The following is a 16,506-nucleotide window of genomic DNA, read 5'->3' on the forward strand; positions in this document are numbered from 1 at the left end:
GAATGCTCGCTTTCAGCGACTGGTGTACAAGGACACCCAGGTCTCGTTGCACCTCCCCTTTTCCCAAACTATCTCCATTCAGATAATAATCTGCCTTTCTGTTTTTACAACCAAAGTGGATAACCTCACATTTATCCACGTTATACTGCATCTGCCATGTTCTTGCCCACTCACCCAACTTGTCTAAATCACATTGGAGCCTCTTTGCATCCTCCTCACAGCTCACATTCCACCCCAGCTTTGTGTCATCTGCAAACTTGGAAATGTTACATTTAGTTCCCTCATCTAAATCATTGATATACATTGTGAATAGCTGCGGCCCAAGCACTGATCCCTGCAGTACCCCACTAGTCACTGCCTGCCACCCGGAAAAAGACCCGTTTACTGTCTGTCAACCAATTCTCAATCCATGCCAGTACATTCCCCCCAATCCCATGTGCTTTAATTTTGCACACTAACCTCTTGTGTGGGACCTTATCAAAAGTCTTCTGAAAATTCAAGTACACCACATCCACTGGTTCTCCCCTATCCTATTAGTTACATCCTCAAAAAACTCCAATAGATTTGTTAAGTATGATTTCCCTTTCATAAACCCATGCTGACTTTGTCCAATCCCGTTAATGCCTTCCAAGTGTTCTGTTATCACATCTTTTATAATAGACTCTAGCATTTTTCCCCACTGCTGATGTCAGGCTAACTGGTCTGTAATTCCCGGTTTCTTCTCCCTCCTTTTTTAAATAGTGGGGTTACATTTGCCACCCTCCAATCTGAAGGAACTGTTCCAGAGTCTATAGAATTTTGGAAGATGATCACCAATGTATCCACTATTTCCAGGGCCACTTCGTTTAGTACTCTGGGATGTAGATTATCAGGCCCTGGGGATTTGTCAGTCTTTAGCCCCATTAATTTCCCTAGCACTATTTTTTTTTACTAATACTGGTTTCCTTCAGTTGGCAGAGTGAATGGCAGAGCAGGCTCAAAGGGCCGTTTGGTCTACTCCTTCTCCTATTTCTTATGTTTCTTACCATTGTCAGTGATTGAAAATTTTCAAGAAAACATAGTCAACCTAAATAAATAGAATTACATAGAATTTACAGCTCAGATAGGCCATTCGGCCCAAAAGGCCCATACCGGTGTTTATGCTCCACACACCTTCATCTCACAATATATCCTTCTATTCCTTTCTCCCTCATGTACTTATCTAGCTTCCTTTTACATAAATAGAAAATGTTTGCACTGTAGTGCAATTCACAAATTGTCAATCCTCTCTCCTGCAATGTAAGGATCAATCCTACATTTTCTTCAACTACTTATTGACCTTGCTCTGAAACAAGGCGTGTGAGACTTTCCACATTTCATGATCTGTGCACTTTGGGCTTATTGGAGGAACATCTCAGAAACATAGAATCTTACATCGCAGGAGGCCGCCATTCAGCCCGTTGTGCCTATGCCGCTCATTGAAAGAGCTATCCAATTAGTCCCACTCCCCTGCTCTTTCCCCATAGTCCTGCAATTTTCTCCCCTTCAAGTATTTATCCAATTCCCTTTTGAAAGTTATTATTGAATCTGCTGCCACCACCCTTTCTGGCAGTGCATTCCAGATCATAATAACTTGCTGCGTAAAAAATGCCTTCTCATCTCACCTCTGGCTCTTTTGCCAATTACCTTAAATCTGTATCCTCTGGCTATTCAATGATAAAAGAGGATATAACGAGAGGTAAGCAACCAACAGAGACCTTATGGGTTGAATTGAGAAATAGGAAAGGATCTAAGACTATAGTGGGAGTTATGTATAGGATCCCTGGCAGCAGCTCTGAAGTGCTAGATTGTATAAATGCAGAGATTAGATAAGCGTGTAACAAAGGCATAGTGGTCTTAATGGGGGACTTTAACCTTCACATAGATTGGGAAAAGCAGACTAGCAACTGTCAGAAAGGTAGTGAATTTCTTGAGTGTGTCCGGGATAGTTTTCTACAGCAGTATGTCCTAGAGGCAACAAGGGGGCAAGCCATACTAGATTTAGTAATGAGTAATGAACCAGATTTAGTTAAGAGCTTAACTGTGCGTGAACATCTATCCAATAGCGATCATAACATGCTCGAGTTCAATGTAGTGTTTGAAAGGGAAAAAAGTGAGTCAGCTGCTAAGATTCTAGACTTGGGTAAGGCCAACTTCAATGGGGTGAGACAGAGACTGTCCACAGTAAACTGGGCAAATCGGTTAATGGGTAAAACAACTGATGATCAGTGGGAAATGTTCAAAGAAACATTTAACGAGATACAGAACCGGTTTATACCCCTGAGGGGCAAGAACTCTACTTGCCAAAAAAAACAGCCATGGACAACTAAAGAGGTAAGGGACAGTATAAGACGTAAGGAAAGGGCATACAAAAAGGCAAAAAATGGCACAGATCCTGGCGAATGGGAAAGATACAAAGATCAATAAAGGGTTACAAAATAGATAGTAAGAGCTACTAAAAGAGTGTATGAAAAGAAACTTGCAAGAGATATCAAAACCAATACGAAGAACTTTTATAGTTATATTAGGAAAAAGAGGGTGGTCAGGAGCAGTGTTGGCCCCTTAAAAACTGAAAGTGGGGATATTGTCATTGACAATGGGGAAATGGTGGACATGTTGAATAATTACTTTGTGTCAGTATTTACAGAAGAAAATCCCAAGAAAACTAATATTGAATCGGGGGCAGGGACTTGATAAAATTAACATAAGTAAAGCAACAGTAATGAAGAAAATAATAGCACTAAAGAGTGACAAATCCCCAGGACCAGATGGTTTCCATCCCAGGGTTTTAAAGGAAGTAGGTGAGCAGATTGCAGATGCCCTAACTATAATCTTTCAAAGTTCTCTAGATTCAGGAACTGTCCCTCTAGATTGGAAAATTGCACATGTCACTCCGCTTTTTGAGAGAGAGAGGGAAACCGGGGAATTATAGACCAGTTAGCCTAACATCTGTTGTGGGGAAATTGCTGGAGTCTATAATTAAGGATAGGGTGACTGAACACCTCGAGAATTTTCAGTTAATCGGAGAGCTGGCATGGATTTGTGAAAGGTAGGTCGTGCCTGACAAACCTGATTGAATTTTTTGAAGAGGTGACTAAAGTAGTGGACAGGGGAATGTCAATGGATGTTATTTATATGGACTTCCAGAAGGCACTTGATAAGGTCCCACATAAGAGACTGTTAGCTAAGTTAGAAGCCCATGGAATCGAGGGAAAAATATGGACTTGGTTAGGAAATTGGCTGAGCGAAAGGCGACAAAGAGTAGGGATAACGGGTAAGTATTCACAATGGCAGGATGTGACTAGTGGAGTCCTGCAGGGATCTGTCTTGGGGCCTCAATTATTCACAATATTTATTAACAACTTAGATGAAGGCATAGAAAGTCTCATATCTAAGTTTGCCGATGACACAAAGATTGGCGGCATTGTAAGCAGTGTAGATGAAAACATAAAATTACAAAGGGATATTGATAGATTAGGTGAATGGGCAAAACAGTGGCAAATGGAATTCAATGTAGACAAATGTGAGGTCATCCACTTTGGATCAAAAAAGGATAGAACAGGGTACTTTCTAAATGGTAAAAAATTAAAAACTCTGGATGTCCAAAGGGATTTAGGGGTTCAGGTACATAGATCATTGAAGTGTTATGAACAGGTGCAGAAAATAATCAAGAAGGCTAATGGAATGCTGGCCTTTATATCCAGAGGACCGGAGTACAAGGGGGCAGAAGTTATGCTGCAGCTTTACAAAACCCTGATTAGACCGCACCTGGAGTACTGTGAGCAGTTCTGAGCACTGCACCTTTGGAAAGACATATTGGCCTTGGAGGGAGTGCAGCGTAGGTTTACTAGAATGTTACCCGGACTTCAAGGGTTAAGTTACGAGGCGAGATTACACAAATTGGGGTTGTATTCTCTAGAGTTTAGAAGGTTAAGGGGTGATCTGATCGAAGTTTATAAGATAGTAAGAGGAACGGATAGGGTGGATAGAGAGAAACTATTTCTGCTGGTTGGGGATTTTAGCAGTAGGTGGCACAGTCTAAAAATTAAAGCCAGACCTTTCAGGAGCGAGATTAGAAAACATTTCTACACACAAAGGATGGTAGAAGTTTGGAACTCTCTTCCGCAAACAGCAATTGATACTAGCTCAATTGCTAAATTTAAATGTGAGATAGTTAGCTTTTTGGCAACCAAAGGTATTAAGGGATATGGGCCAAAGGCAGGTACATGGAGCTAGATCACAGATCAGCCATGATCTTATCAAATGGCGGAGCAGGCACGAGGGGCTGAATGGCCTACTCCTGTTCCTATGTTCCTACCGATCTGGAATGCACTGCCCGAGGGAGTAGTTTGTAATCTGTAATCTTTTCAGCATGTCCTGTAAGGCCACTGCTCAAGCACGCCCTGTAGGGCAACGGTCTATATAGGCCACTGTGATGTCAAGGAGCATACAGGGTAAGATAAGGCAAAAAAGGGAAGCTTATGTCAGACACCGAGAGCTCAATATTGCAGAAAGCCTAGAGAAGTATAGAAAATACAGGGGTGAAATTAAAAAGATTAGGAAAGCAAAGAGAGGGCATGAAAAAAACTGACAAGTAATATTAAGGAAAACCCAAAGATGTTTTATAAATACATAAAGAGCAAGAGGATAACTAAGGAAAGAGTAGGGCATTTTAGAGACCAAAAAGGTAACCAATGTGTGGAGGCGCAAGATGTGGGTATGGTTCTTAATGAATACTTTGCGTCTGTCTTCACAAAAGTGGGGGACAATGCAGACATTGTAGTTAAGGAGGAGGAGGTGTGAAATATTGGATGAGATAAACATAGTGAAGGAGGAAATATTAAGAGGATTAGCATCTTTGAAAGTTGATAAATCGCCAGGCCCGGATGAAATGTATCCCAGAATGTTAAGAGAAGCAAGGAAGGAAATAGCGGAGGCTCTGACCATCATTTTCAAATCTTCTCTGGCTACAGGCGTGTTGCCAGAGGATTGGAGGACTGCTAATGTACCGTTGTTTAAAAAGGTGGAAAAGGATAGGCCGAGTAATTACAGGCCAGTCAGCCTTACCTCGGTGGTAGACAAATTAGTGGAAACAATTCTGAGGGACGGTATAAATCTTCATTTAGAAAGGCACAGATTAATCAAGGACAGTCAGCATGGATTTGTTAAGGGAAGGTCGTGCCTGACTAACTTGATTGAATTTTTTGAGGAGGTAACAAGAAGGGTTGATGAGGGTTGCATGTTTGATGTAGTCTACATGGATTTTAGCAAGGCTTTTGATAAGGTCCCACATGGCAGAATGGTCAGAAAAGTAAAAGCCCATGGGATCCAAGGGAAAGTGGCAAGTTGGATCCAAAGTTGGCTCAGTGACAGGAAGCAAAGGGTAATGGTCGACAGGTGTTTTTGTGACTGGAAGGCTGTTTCCAGTGGGGTTCCACAGGGTTCAGTACTTAGTCACTTGCATTTTGTGGTATATATTAATGATTTAGACCTAAATGTAAGGGGCATGTTTAAGAAGTTTGCAGATGATACAAAAATTGGCCATGTGCTTGATAGTGAGGAGGAAAGCTGTAGACTGCAGAAAGATGTCAATGGACTGGTCAGGTGGGCAAAAAAGTGGCAAATGGAATTCAATCCAGAGAAGTGTGAGGTAATGTATTTGGGGAGGGCAAACAAGGCAAGGGAATACACAATAAATAGGAGGATACTGAGAGGTATAGAGGAACAGAGGGACCTTGGAGTGCATGTCCACAGATCTCTGAAGGTAGCAGAACAGGTAGGTAAGGTGGCTAAAAAGGCATACAGAATACTAACCTTAGCCGAGGCATAGAATATAAGAGCAGGGAGGTTAGGCCTTGAATACTGCATACAGTTCTGGTCTCCACATTACAGGAAAGATGTGAATGCACTAGAGAGGATACAGAGGAGGAGATTTACGAGGATGTTGCGAGGATTGGAAAATTTTAGTTATGAGGAAAGATTGGATAGGCTGGGGTTGTTTTCATTGGAACAGAGGAGGCTGAGTGGTGATTTAATTGAGGTGTATAAAATTATGAGGGGCCTAGATAGAGTGGATAGGAAGGACCTATTTCCCTTAGCAGAAGGGTCAGTGTCCAAGGCGCATAGATTTCAAGTAATTGATAGAAGGATTAGAGGGGGGGCTGAGGAGAAACTTTTTCACCCAGAGGGTGGTAGGGGTCTGGAACTCACTACCTGAAAGGGTGGTAGAGGCAAAAACCCTCAACTCATTTAAAAAGTACTTGGTTGTACACTTGAAGTGCTGAAACCTACAGGGCTACGGACTGAGTACTGGAAAGTGGGATTAAGCTGGATAGCTCTTTTTCGGCTGGCAAGGATACGATGGGCCGAATGGCCTCCTTCTGTGCCGTAACTTTCTATGATTCTATACCTTCTGGTGTTCCTTCTTCCTTTCACTTTCTTTTCTAAAGCTGGTGACATGCTGGGGCATGGTTGCATGGGTGCTGCCAACCTTACAGTATCTCACCTAAATGGTGTTGCTTAATGCATGAGCCTAGAAAGAAAAGAAAGAACTTGCCTTTCACAACCTCAGAAAGTTCCAAAGTGCTTTACAGCCAATTAAGTAATGTAGTCATCGTTGTGATGTAGGAAAAGCAGCAGCCAATTTACGCACAGCAAACTCCAATAAACAGCAATGTGATAATGACCGGATAATCTGTATTAGCAATGTTGATTGAGGGATTATTTTGGCCAGGACACCAGGGATAACTCCCCTGCTCTTCTTTGAAATAGTGCCATGGGATATTTTACGTCCACCAGAGGGGGCAGACGAGGCCTTGGATTAACGTCGCGTCCGAAAGACAGCACCTCCAACAGTGCAGCACTCCCTCAGTACTGCAGTGGAGTGTCAGCCTAGATTTTTGTGCTCAAAAGGACAATACAACTGAACCTGATCCTGTCCTCAGCTCATGTCCACAATTTGTCTTTCCAATCAGTGATCAGGACCTGGAGCCCTGGCTGATTCTTCCCTGTCTAGCCTGAGTATGTTGAGACAAGTTAGAGTGCTTCACTACTACTCTGATTGAGATCATCCAGTTACCAAAATTCTACTAGCCATCACCCCAGCAACCAACCCTTAAAAGCCACTCATTCACAACCAGCCAGTGGAAGCTATCTAGCCAACATCAGAAACCAACCAGCAGAAGCTAGCCAGCCAACCACCCACTCATCAGCAACCAAGCAACAGAAGCCAGTCACCATCAGGATAAGTAGGAGTGAGGGGGCCCTATTTCCTCAGGTTATGCAAGCAGGAGCAGTGGAGTCATCAGTAGAGCCATCAGCAGCAGGAGAAATAGTCAGTAAGAGGGACAGTAGCAGATTCAACAGAGGAGCAGGAGAGGAATTAGAATTGGGAGTGCCATCAGGAGCAGATGAGGAATCATCAGCAAGAAAGCTGGCAGGAGAGGCAGTGACAGAATCATGAGCATAGGAGCCAGCAGGAGCAGGAAAAGAAGTGGCAGCAGGAGAAAAAATTGGCAGGAGTGGGAGAGACAGTAGCAAAATCTGAAGCTAGGAGCAAGAAAGCCATCAGGCTAAGAACAAGGAGGCAGCAGGATGGCTATGCAGCTAGAGACCCAGCAGTGGTGGAAGAGGCATGAAAAGTGCATGAGATACGGTTAGCTTTAACTGTGAAGTTAGTTAATAGGGTAGCCGTATGATTTCCACATCTTTCCTGCTACTGCCTGCTTTCTAGCTACACAGTCTTCCTGGAGAAGAATTTTATCAGGTAGGTAACTGAGGTAGGAGTACGCTGGCAGTTAAAACATGAGTATACGGTTGTCTCCATAATGGGTAAATGCCATATATCCGAGTACACCCTAATGTACCTTTGCAGCTAAGAGAATGGGTAGAGAAACTGTTCCCTCGGCTGTTCCAGTGCCAATATCACTGTTCAGCAACCATCACAAAATGGGCAAAAGTAGCCAGTGACAACTCCACCTCAGATGTTTCCTTCCACCGTAAAGAGAACTCAGAAGGAAGCCAGGTGTCTTCCCACAACAAAATGACTGAGATAGGGAGCTCAGCAGAGTGAGACAATTGAAGACCTTCTGGTTCTTTTGTGAAGATAAAATAAGGTAAGTATTAGCAGAGCAGCACAGAGGTAGCCTGTCAGCATCAAAACTATTACTTGTGTAATGACTGAGAAGCAGATAAGCTATTAATGATAGATATTAGTATGATTTCAATTTCTTATTGTGGACTACATTTTTTATCAGTTAACATCACAAGAATAGACACACCTATTTTGGTCTCATTCACCCTCTCCAATTCTTCTGATTATGTGAGAACTTTGAGTCTTTCTTGGCTGGTGGTTGTCGGCCTATAATCAGCAGACTGGTGAATAGTTTGTTTGTCACAGGAGCCAAGTGGCTCATTTCCTGCCTGTTAAGATGCTAACCTGTGTTAATTATGGCTGAGCTCTGAATGGCAGATGGCATGGTGCTGCTGACAGGAAATTACCATGTTCCAATGTGTTCATATATTGTTCATCTTGCAAAAAAATTCTGCCATTAAAAGCCCAGAAACTCACTCCTAAAATGTCCTAACACTCCATAGCATGCAGTGTTGGTACACTAAAGAAAGGACTTGCATTTATATAGAACAACCTCAGGATGTTCTAAAGCACTTTACAGCCAATTAAGTATTTTTTAGATGTAGTCACTATTGTAAATGTAGGAAACAGGACAGCCAATCTGCACACAGCATAATCCCACAAAGAGATAAATGACCAAATAAATTGTTTTAGTAATGTTGGTTGAGGGATAAATATTAGCCAGGAGATGGGAGAACTCCCCTGCTCTTCTTCAAATAGTGCTGAGGGGTCTTTAACATATACCTGAGAGGGCAGACAGGGCCTCAGTTTAATGTATCATCTGAAAGATGGCACCTCCAACATTGCAACACTTCCTCAGTGCTGCACTGAAGTGTCAGCCTAGATTATGTGCTCAAGTCTCTGAAGTGGGAGTTGAACCCATGATCTTCTGACTCAGGAAGAGTGCTACCACTGAACCAAGCCTCATATTAACAACTTCACTATCACACCACCACTTGTTACATATTAATTAAATTTTAAAAAGCTAAGAAAAAAATTGTGCTGCAGATAAATGAAACAAAGGCCAAAGTCTCAGTAAGCTTCATTTTTAACAAAGGTTAACAAGACAAGTTATTTGAAACATCAACATGCTACTGCTCTAGCCATTTTCCCTGATTTTCTCTCCTTCTAACCTGATTCTTACTACAGTACAGTTGACATGGATGAAGGCAGCCCTCTGGCACCTCCGTCAAATGAACATTCTTTATGGGTGAGCCTAGCAAATGAGTGTTGCCAAGCTATTCAACCAAAGTGGGAATCACAGTTAAGCCCGATCCTGTCCTCATTATTCATCCACACACATACAGCAACGAAGGTTCACTAGATTGATAGAGGGTTGTCCTATGAGGAGAGGTTGTGTAGAATGGGCCTATATTCTCTGGAGTTCAGAAGAATGAGAGGTGATCTCATTGAAATGTATAAAATTCTTAGAGGGCTTGACAGGGTAGATGCTAAGAGGCTGTTTCCCCTGGCTGGAGAGTCTAGAACTAGAGGTCAAGATTAGGGGTCGGCCATTTAGGACCGAGATGAGGAAAAATTTCTTCGCTCAGAGGGTTGTGATTTTTTGGACTTTTCTACCCCAGGGGGCTGTGGATGCTCAGTCATTGAGTACATTCATGACTCAGATCAATGGATATTTGGACACTAAGGGAATTAAGCGGTATGGGGATCAGGCGGGAAAATGGAGTTGAGGTAGAAGATTAGCAATGATCTTATTGAATGGTGGAGCAGGCTTGAGGGGCCATATGGCCTACTCCTGCTCCTATTTCTTATGTTCTTATATAACTCCCATGAAAGGGATGCTGAATAGCAATCAGGAGAAGGAATCCTTGCTGATTTATAGCCCATCTTAGCCCAGAGTCACACAGGCCAATTGTAACACCATAAATGCTGCATCAGCTAACACAGGACAGACCAGAAATCTAACCCTGCAACTTCTGGCCTGTATGGCTTAGTGCTACACGAGTGCACCTGGTGAATTTTCCCACTGGGACATAAAAGTCTATGAGAAAATAAAAATTAATTTCCCTTATTTGAAGTTTTACAATTGTCTTGTGCTGGATTTTATCTTTATTTATACCAATAAACTATTTACTGACAGCCCTGTTTGTGAATAAAACTAGACTTGGATAGATCACTATTTGTGGATTAAACTAGACCTACAAAAATTGCTGCCTGGCCAATTTTTAATAGGGAAATCTTTGAAACTGCAGCTTTAAAAATACCACAGTTGCCATGGTAAAGTATTTCCGTTAGCATGTCCAGAAGGAAATGCAATCAGATGCAATGATGTCAGCTGCACAAATTATTTATTTTCATTCTTAAAACTTTAAATAAATACTAAGACCAAAACGTTGAAACCGCATTGAAAAAGACTGACACTGCAGCAGATGTAAGTCTGTTTAAAGCATACTTTTCCTGCTGGCAACGTGACAGGATTTGACTCGTGTTTTCAGTGCAGGATGTTATTAGTCTGCCCAAAAATCCCTAAAAAGTGACAACGCCCTTTTTAATCCTTTCAGTACTGAATGTTCTTTTATAGATTTTGAAATATTCTTATTGTCATATTAGTTGTTCAGCAAACCTACTTAGAGAAATATCAGGAGCCACAATTACACTATTTGAATGAAACAGATTCATTTTCTTTTGTGAGTTTTATGTTCATCACGCTGAAGGATGTTAGTGCTGGGAAATGGAACACTTTCCATTATGGACCCTGGTGTCAACAAGTACTCCCAGATATAGCAATGTCAAGTAAAGCTCTCCTCTGCCCAACCTTAGAAAAGCATGCTACCAGTGTGGTATTATTAAAATTTCCCTCTGTAGCCCAGGAACTAGATTGAGTCCAAAGTAATTTCACAGAGGATATTTTACAGTCAGTCGACAGGGGAGACATTCGTCCCATTAGTCTGGGCTGGAATTGACTTCAGGTCCCAGTGGTGAAAGGCCTGTGTCTAACCTACTCTACCACACAGTTCCAGAATGAATCAAATTATAGTCTTGTTACATTTTGTATTTTGGTGCAAAAATGCTAATTAAGCCTCATGTGGCTAAATAAGCATTAGGATACTGCTCTTCCAAATTGTACTGTGACAATTCTCAAAATTCAACATACAAATAACAAACACTTCATGGTTCAGTAATCTCAGAGTAAGATATGGAAGTATGTTAAACATTAACATGTTGAGTAAATTATGAAATTCTGCTATCTCTATGGAGAAGCTAGAATTTTGCCTTTTATAGTAATCTGTGAATAAGCTTTTTTTTCTCTACCATATTAGAGTCCCTTGTTTCCTTTAGTAATCCTTAAGCTTTCCTATGCTGCAGTAGAGTACATGTTTTTGTCCTGAAAATGGAGACAGATGGGCGGAATTTTAACCCTCCAGGACAGGCAGGAGAGGAGGGGTTAAAAATGCAAAAATGGGAAACCCGACCTCAACCATACCTTCAACGTGCTCTGCCCACTTCAGGTTTTAACGGAGGCGGGTTGGGGGCAGGCAACTAACCCGCTCTCCAGAGGCGGGTCCCTAATTTAAATGTGTTAATGAGGCTGCGTTCCTCAAATTTGACCTCGCTTTTAAATTTAATGCTTGCAGCTTGGGTTTCCCAGGGCTTGGGAAACCCAGCAGCTGAAGGGAGGTGAGAACGGCTGGATCCAACTGGTAAGTGCCTTTCCAGCACTGCTTGTGGGCCAGGAGGAGCAGCAGTGCTACCCCGTGGCCCCCCAAGCTAACCTGTTTACCTCCCCACAGTTGGACCCCTACAATTGTCCGAACCCCAATCTATCCACGCACCCCCCCCCTCCCGATGTTTCCCAATGTTTCCAGCCACTCCACCCCCCCGCCGGTATCCCCCAATCCATGATCTCTCCCTCCCTCCCTCCTCTCTGCTCCCTGGCTGCGGCCTGGTGCAGCAGGCCGTCGTGCCCGGCAGCCAGACAACCTCTCAATCTGGCTGGCTGCGGCCGGGAAATGGAGTCCAAAAATTTAAATCGGGTCCTGAAGTTAAATTCTGCAGGACCTCCAGGATATTTGTATTTCCAGGCCGCTACACCTCCCCCCCCCCCCGCCCCCGCCTCTCCATAAATATCGGGGCCAAATGTGTTTCCGGGCTCCATTAATTCCAATTAGAACCAGCCCAGTAGGTATTTCCCTTCTCAGGGAAGCAACTCACCTCTGTTCAGCACCTGTCCAGATGCAATGATTGAAATTATCTTTTTAGGGGACCTATTTCCTGCTGCTTTACACCAAAAATACATCAATGCACTAACATGTTGTATCACCAACTCTGCCCACAAATAAACTTTCTTGATGTGACAAGATTCCCCAATAAAAGCTACGGTTTTACATTATTTCAAAGCCACTCCCTTTTGCTAATAACCTCTTTTTTCCTTTTGTTTTAAACAAGCAACTAAAAAAAAATGATCAGCACCAGTTGTGAATCTGATCACAATAACCCAAGGTAATAAAGTTGTTGTTTTCGACTTGATGTGACATATTAATGACTCGTTCAATGGATTATATGATGCCATGTCACTGGATGGTTTAATCACTATTTAATCAGTAAGTTCGGGGTGTTTGTCCAACAAAATCTAAAAATAACCAATCAACTAGTCATTAAGATTTCAAGACAAAAATGGCTGCAAAACAATCCCAGATTTGGTTGATATCCTGATATCTTTACACAAATGGCAACAACTATCTTGATGGCTAGTCAACAAAATATGAACTGTATGTAAATGGAACAAGAACTTTTTTTAAAAATTAGTATTTTTTCCACCCTGCTCCCAGCCAGACTGAAGGGGCAGGCGACTGACTTGCTTCCAGGCTTTTCTAATGCTCCGTCATTACCTCTGAGTCAGGTGCCAAGAGACAAGCAAGAGCAACTCAGGCACAAGTCTCCTTTCCATTTTAAGCCATCCTCCACCTTCTCCTTGGTGTCTCCCTACAGTGACAAAGCTGAGCTTAGGAGCTTAGTGGAGGCAGCTACTGATCCTGCATCTTGTCACTGTGTGCCACTTTTTGTTGATGCTCAAATGCATCACTCTAGGATTTTCTTAAAAATACATATTCAACAAAAAAAATATTTATTGACTTTACACAAATAGGGGGAATATTTTCTTAGTGCAGTTGCACTATCAGCACAGGATCCTTTATAACCAATATATCCTTGCTGTCAATAAATAGAAAGTTAAATAAGCTACAGCAGAGTCCTTTTAGGATTTGATCCAACCCATTGAATTGTAACATGGCAACTGTCAATGAGAGTGGTGCATGTGTCAAACACAACATTTGGAACAAAAGAATGTGATTGTTTGAATGACAAATATGAGACTGTTGTGTCAATACTATTATGGAAATATGCAGCGTCCCTTTTTGTTGTTAACACAACAGAGTTTAAACTATACAAAGACTGCATTCAGTAACCTTTGGCGCACCTTAATACACAGTTCCAGGTAAACTCAAATTTTCAAATTGATGACAATTGTTAGGCAACTACAACAGAGTTCCTTTTGGATCTGGTCCAAGCTCATTGCTTTTTTGTTCTTACGTTTGGACTTACACTCTCGGGCTCAGTAACTGCTCCAGGCCCATTCCCCACTGATGATATCAAACTCCCTGTTTAAACAATCAGCTGTGCATTATAACTGACAGGGAACTCAGCAACGGTCTCGAGTTTCTGTTATGAAGTACAAGAGCTAAGTTAATTTTGTTTTCGATTATGCAATCTCCCGGTTTATTACTATTAGGATTTCACATTATTTTATGAATTACAGAGGACATTCATGAGTGAACAATTAAAATAAATATACCTGCTGTAGTACTTTTTTGACATTTTACACTCGAGTACAGTAAAACAGTAATATTGCCACAGCATACTGTTTCTAACTCAATACTTGGTATTACATAGCAGTGTCACTAAAAGATTTTTCAAAATAATTGGTCACAGTTAGTAAACTTCAGTTGTTTAATTTATAAGGGCATGTATTCCTATCACTGTCATTATCAAGCAATGATATCAAATCTGTGTTCTCTAAACCTGCAGATTCCTTGTGATTCAGTTTTAAGTATTTTGATGTATCCCAAAATAAACACCAGTCTTATTACTATAATGTAACCATAGTATTACTGAATTAAACTCCTGAGCGCTGTGTGATGCTTAAATGTTCAGAGACTGAGGTGAATTAAAGCAACTACTGTAAATGGTTGCTTTTTAGCAATCTTCTGAAGTTCTTTATAACCAGTAACATTTCCCCAATGTATTAGTAATACTTTTCATCCTTTAGCTTATCTATTGAATGTAACGTAAGCACTTTTACTGGACTGCCAGGTATCAACACAGTTCCTGCTAATCAATCAACAGTGAAAAGAGAAAGACGATCATATTGTAAGACTGACCTTTAAACATAGTCAAAGCCCACATACAACAGAAGCTAATTCTGATAATATCGTGCTATAAGCAAATCTTTACCAAGCCCCAGTGCGCTCTTGTCTTTATACTGGTATAGTCTTTCCTGCTATATCGTTAAAAGCAACTTTCCTTTGTCTGAACCTATTCCACTCTAACTGTTGCAAGCTGAAAGCAATCAGTACGGAATTCAGTTTTCATGCTGCATCTGTGTAAACTCTAAACTTTGTTCTCAAGATGCCTTGTAATTAGAAGTTAGCCAGGTCAGCCCTTCGTAAAGTCCATCTCCAGTGGTTGCCGAGGAAGGCTGAACGTACCAGTTGCGATCTCGTATCCTAGTCAGGCCCAGTTTCTCCTGGATCTCGTGGGGTTTCATGGCCTCGGGCAGGTCTTGCTTATTTGCAAAGATCAGAATGATGGCATCCCGCATTTCTCTGTCATTTATGATGCGGTAAAGCTCTTGCCTGGCTTCGTCAACACGGTCTCTGTCGGCGCAATCTACCACGAAGATCAATCCCTGGGTACCCGTGTAATAGTGTCTCCAAAGAGGTCGGATCTTATCCTGACCACCTACATCCCAGACGTTGAATCGGATATTTCTGTAAGTCACTGTCTCCACGTTAAAGCCCACAGTTGGGATAGTAGTGACAGGCTGACCCAGTTTGAGTTTGTACAGTACCGTAGTCTTCCCAGCTGCGTCCAAGCCCAGCATCAGAATCCGCATTTCTTTGTTTCCAAAAATCTTCGACAGGAGTTTCCCCATTTTTTTCACTCAATGCCAAATATGTTCCCGGAAACAATGTTGGAATTAAACTGGGTAAACTTTAACAGAGTCTGCCCATCCAGATTCCTCTGAAGAACTGTTAAACACCAGTCTTGTCTCAAGTACTTGGTGTAAAAACCCACAGGAGCTGAGTGACAACCTGGTTCAGGAGAGGTTTTCCAGCAACGGCAAAGGCAGCACTGAAGCAAGGTCTCTCACTGTTCTGCCACTTTCTTCTTGTTTGTTCAGTCCAAAGCAAACGTTACCAAAAAAAAAGTTTTTCTCCTGACCTAACAGTTCAGACTGTAATAGTTAATCTCTACTCTGGAAAAGGAAGTTATATAGCTTCTGAAATCCATCGGCCTTGTTTATTGCTGAGTGACTGTCAGTTTGTAAGGTTAATGATCCCAAATTAACAGCACAGATTACAAGAAAAATGCAGCCTGTAACTGATCTGAAAAGACTCCTTCATTCTCTTCTTGTTCTTCTATCCGGTAGGCTAAAGGCCTTTCTCAGGCCTATAAACGCCACCTGCTGGAGGAGATGTAAAACTGTTTTCTTGCTTCTTTATATACTAACTTTCTTACATCTAACCTGTTTAACAAATGTAACTATGGCAATACAAATTCAATCAACTGGCATTGATACGCTATTAAAGAATTATTATAAGCTGAACTCTGAGTAAAGATAATTCCAACAGAGATTTCTGTTGTTTCTCATACAGTGTATGGTTGCATTAAAACAGTCAAGGCAAGAAAAGACCATTCAGCCCATTGAAACTCACTCCTCTGGTACCCAAATAGCCCCAGTCTAGCATCCAACTGCATTTTGAATGCCTTTGTTTCTGCTATCTTGCCTGGCAGATTATTCAAAACTTAACATTTTTTGAGTAAAGACATTTTTCCTGATATATCTGTTTGAAAATGTTCTTTTCACTGAATTAAATTTATGTCCTCTGATGCTATTTAACTTACTTTGAAACAATCTTCATTTACTTTATCAATACTATTTAATATATCTCTTGATTCACTGTTTCTCTGAACTTTTCTCTAGCTCATTCCCTTTTCATTTGGGATCACTCTTGCTGCATGACTCTGCATCCTCTCCATTGCTTTTATGGCCTTCTTGTGGCATGATGATCAGAATTGATCACAGTATCCCAAGTGCAGACTGACCAGTGCCCTAT

General features: G+C 41.6%; 1 protein-coding gene across 1 annotated transcript; it reads right to left on the bottom strand.

Annotated features, from left to right (window-relative positions):
- Window positions 1-13,856: 13,856 nt before the first annotated feature.
- On the bottom strand, window positions 13,857-15,845 carry LOC137324692 (ADP-ribosylation factor 6-like). Its single transcript, XM_067989289.1, has one exon. The coding sequence runs from the start codon at window positions 15,318-15,320 to the stop codon at window positions 14,790-14,792; it is 531 nt and encodes a 176-aa protein (XP_067845390.1). The 5' UTR covers window positions 15,321-15,845; the 3' UTR covers window positions 13,857-14,789.
- Window positions 15,846-16,506: the final 661 nt, after the last annotated feature.

Source organism: Heptranchias perlo, chromosome 8 (genome assembly GCF_035084215.1).
Source record: "Heptranchias perlo isolate sHepPer1 chromosome 8, sHepPer1.hap1, whole genome shotgun sequence".
NCBI lineage: Eukaryota > Metazoa > Chordata > Chondrichthyes > Hexanchiformes > Hexanchidae > Heptranchias > Heptranchias perlo.

Coding starts and splice junctions, on each gene's coding strand:
- LOC137324692 (XM_067989289.1), bottom strand. CDS start 15,320: ATGGGGAAACTCCTGTCGAAGATTTTTGGAAACAAAGAAATGCGGATT.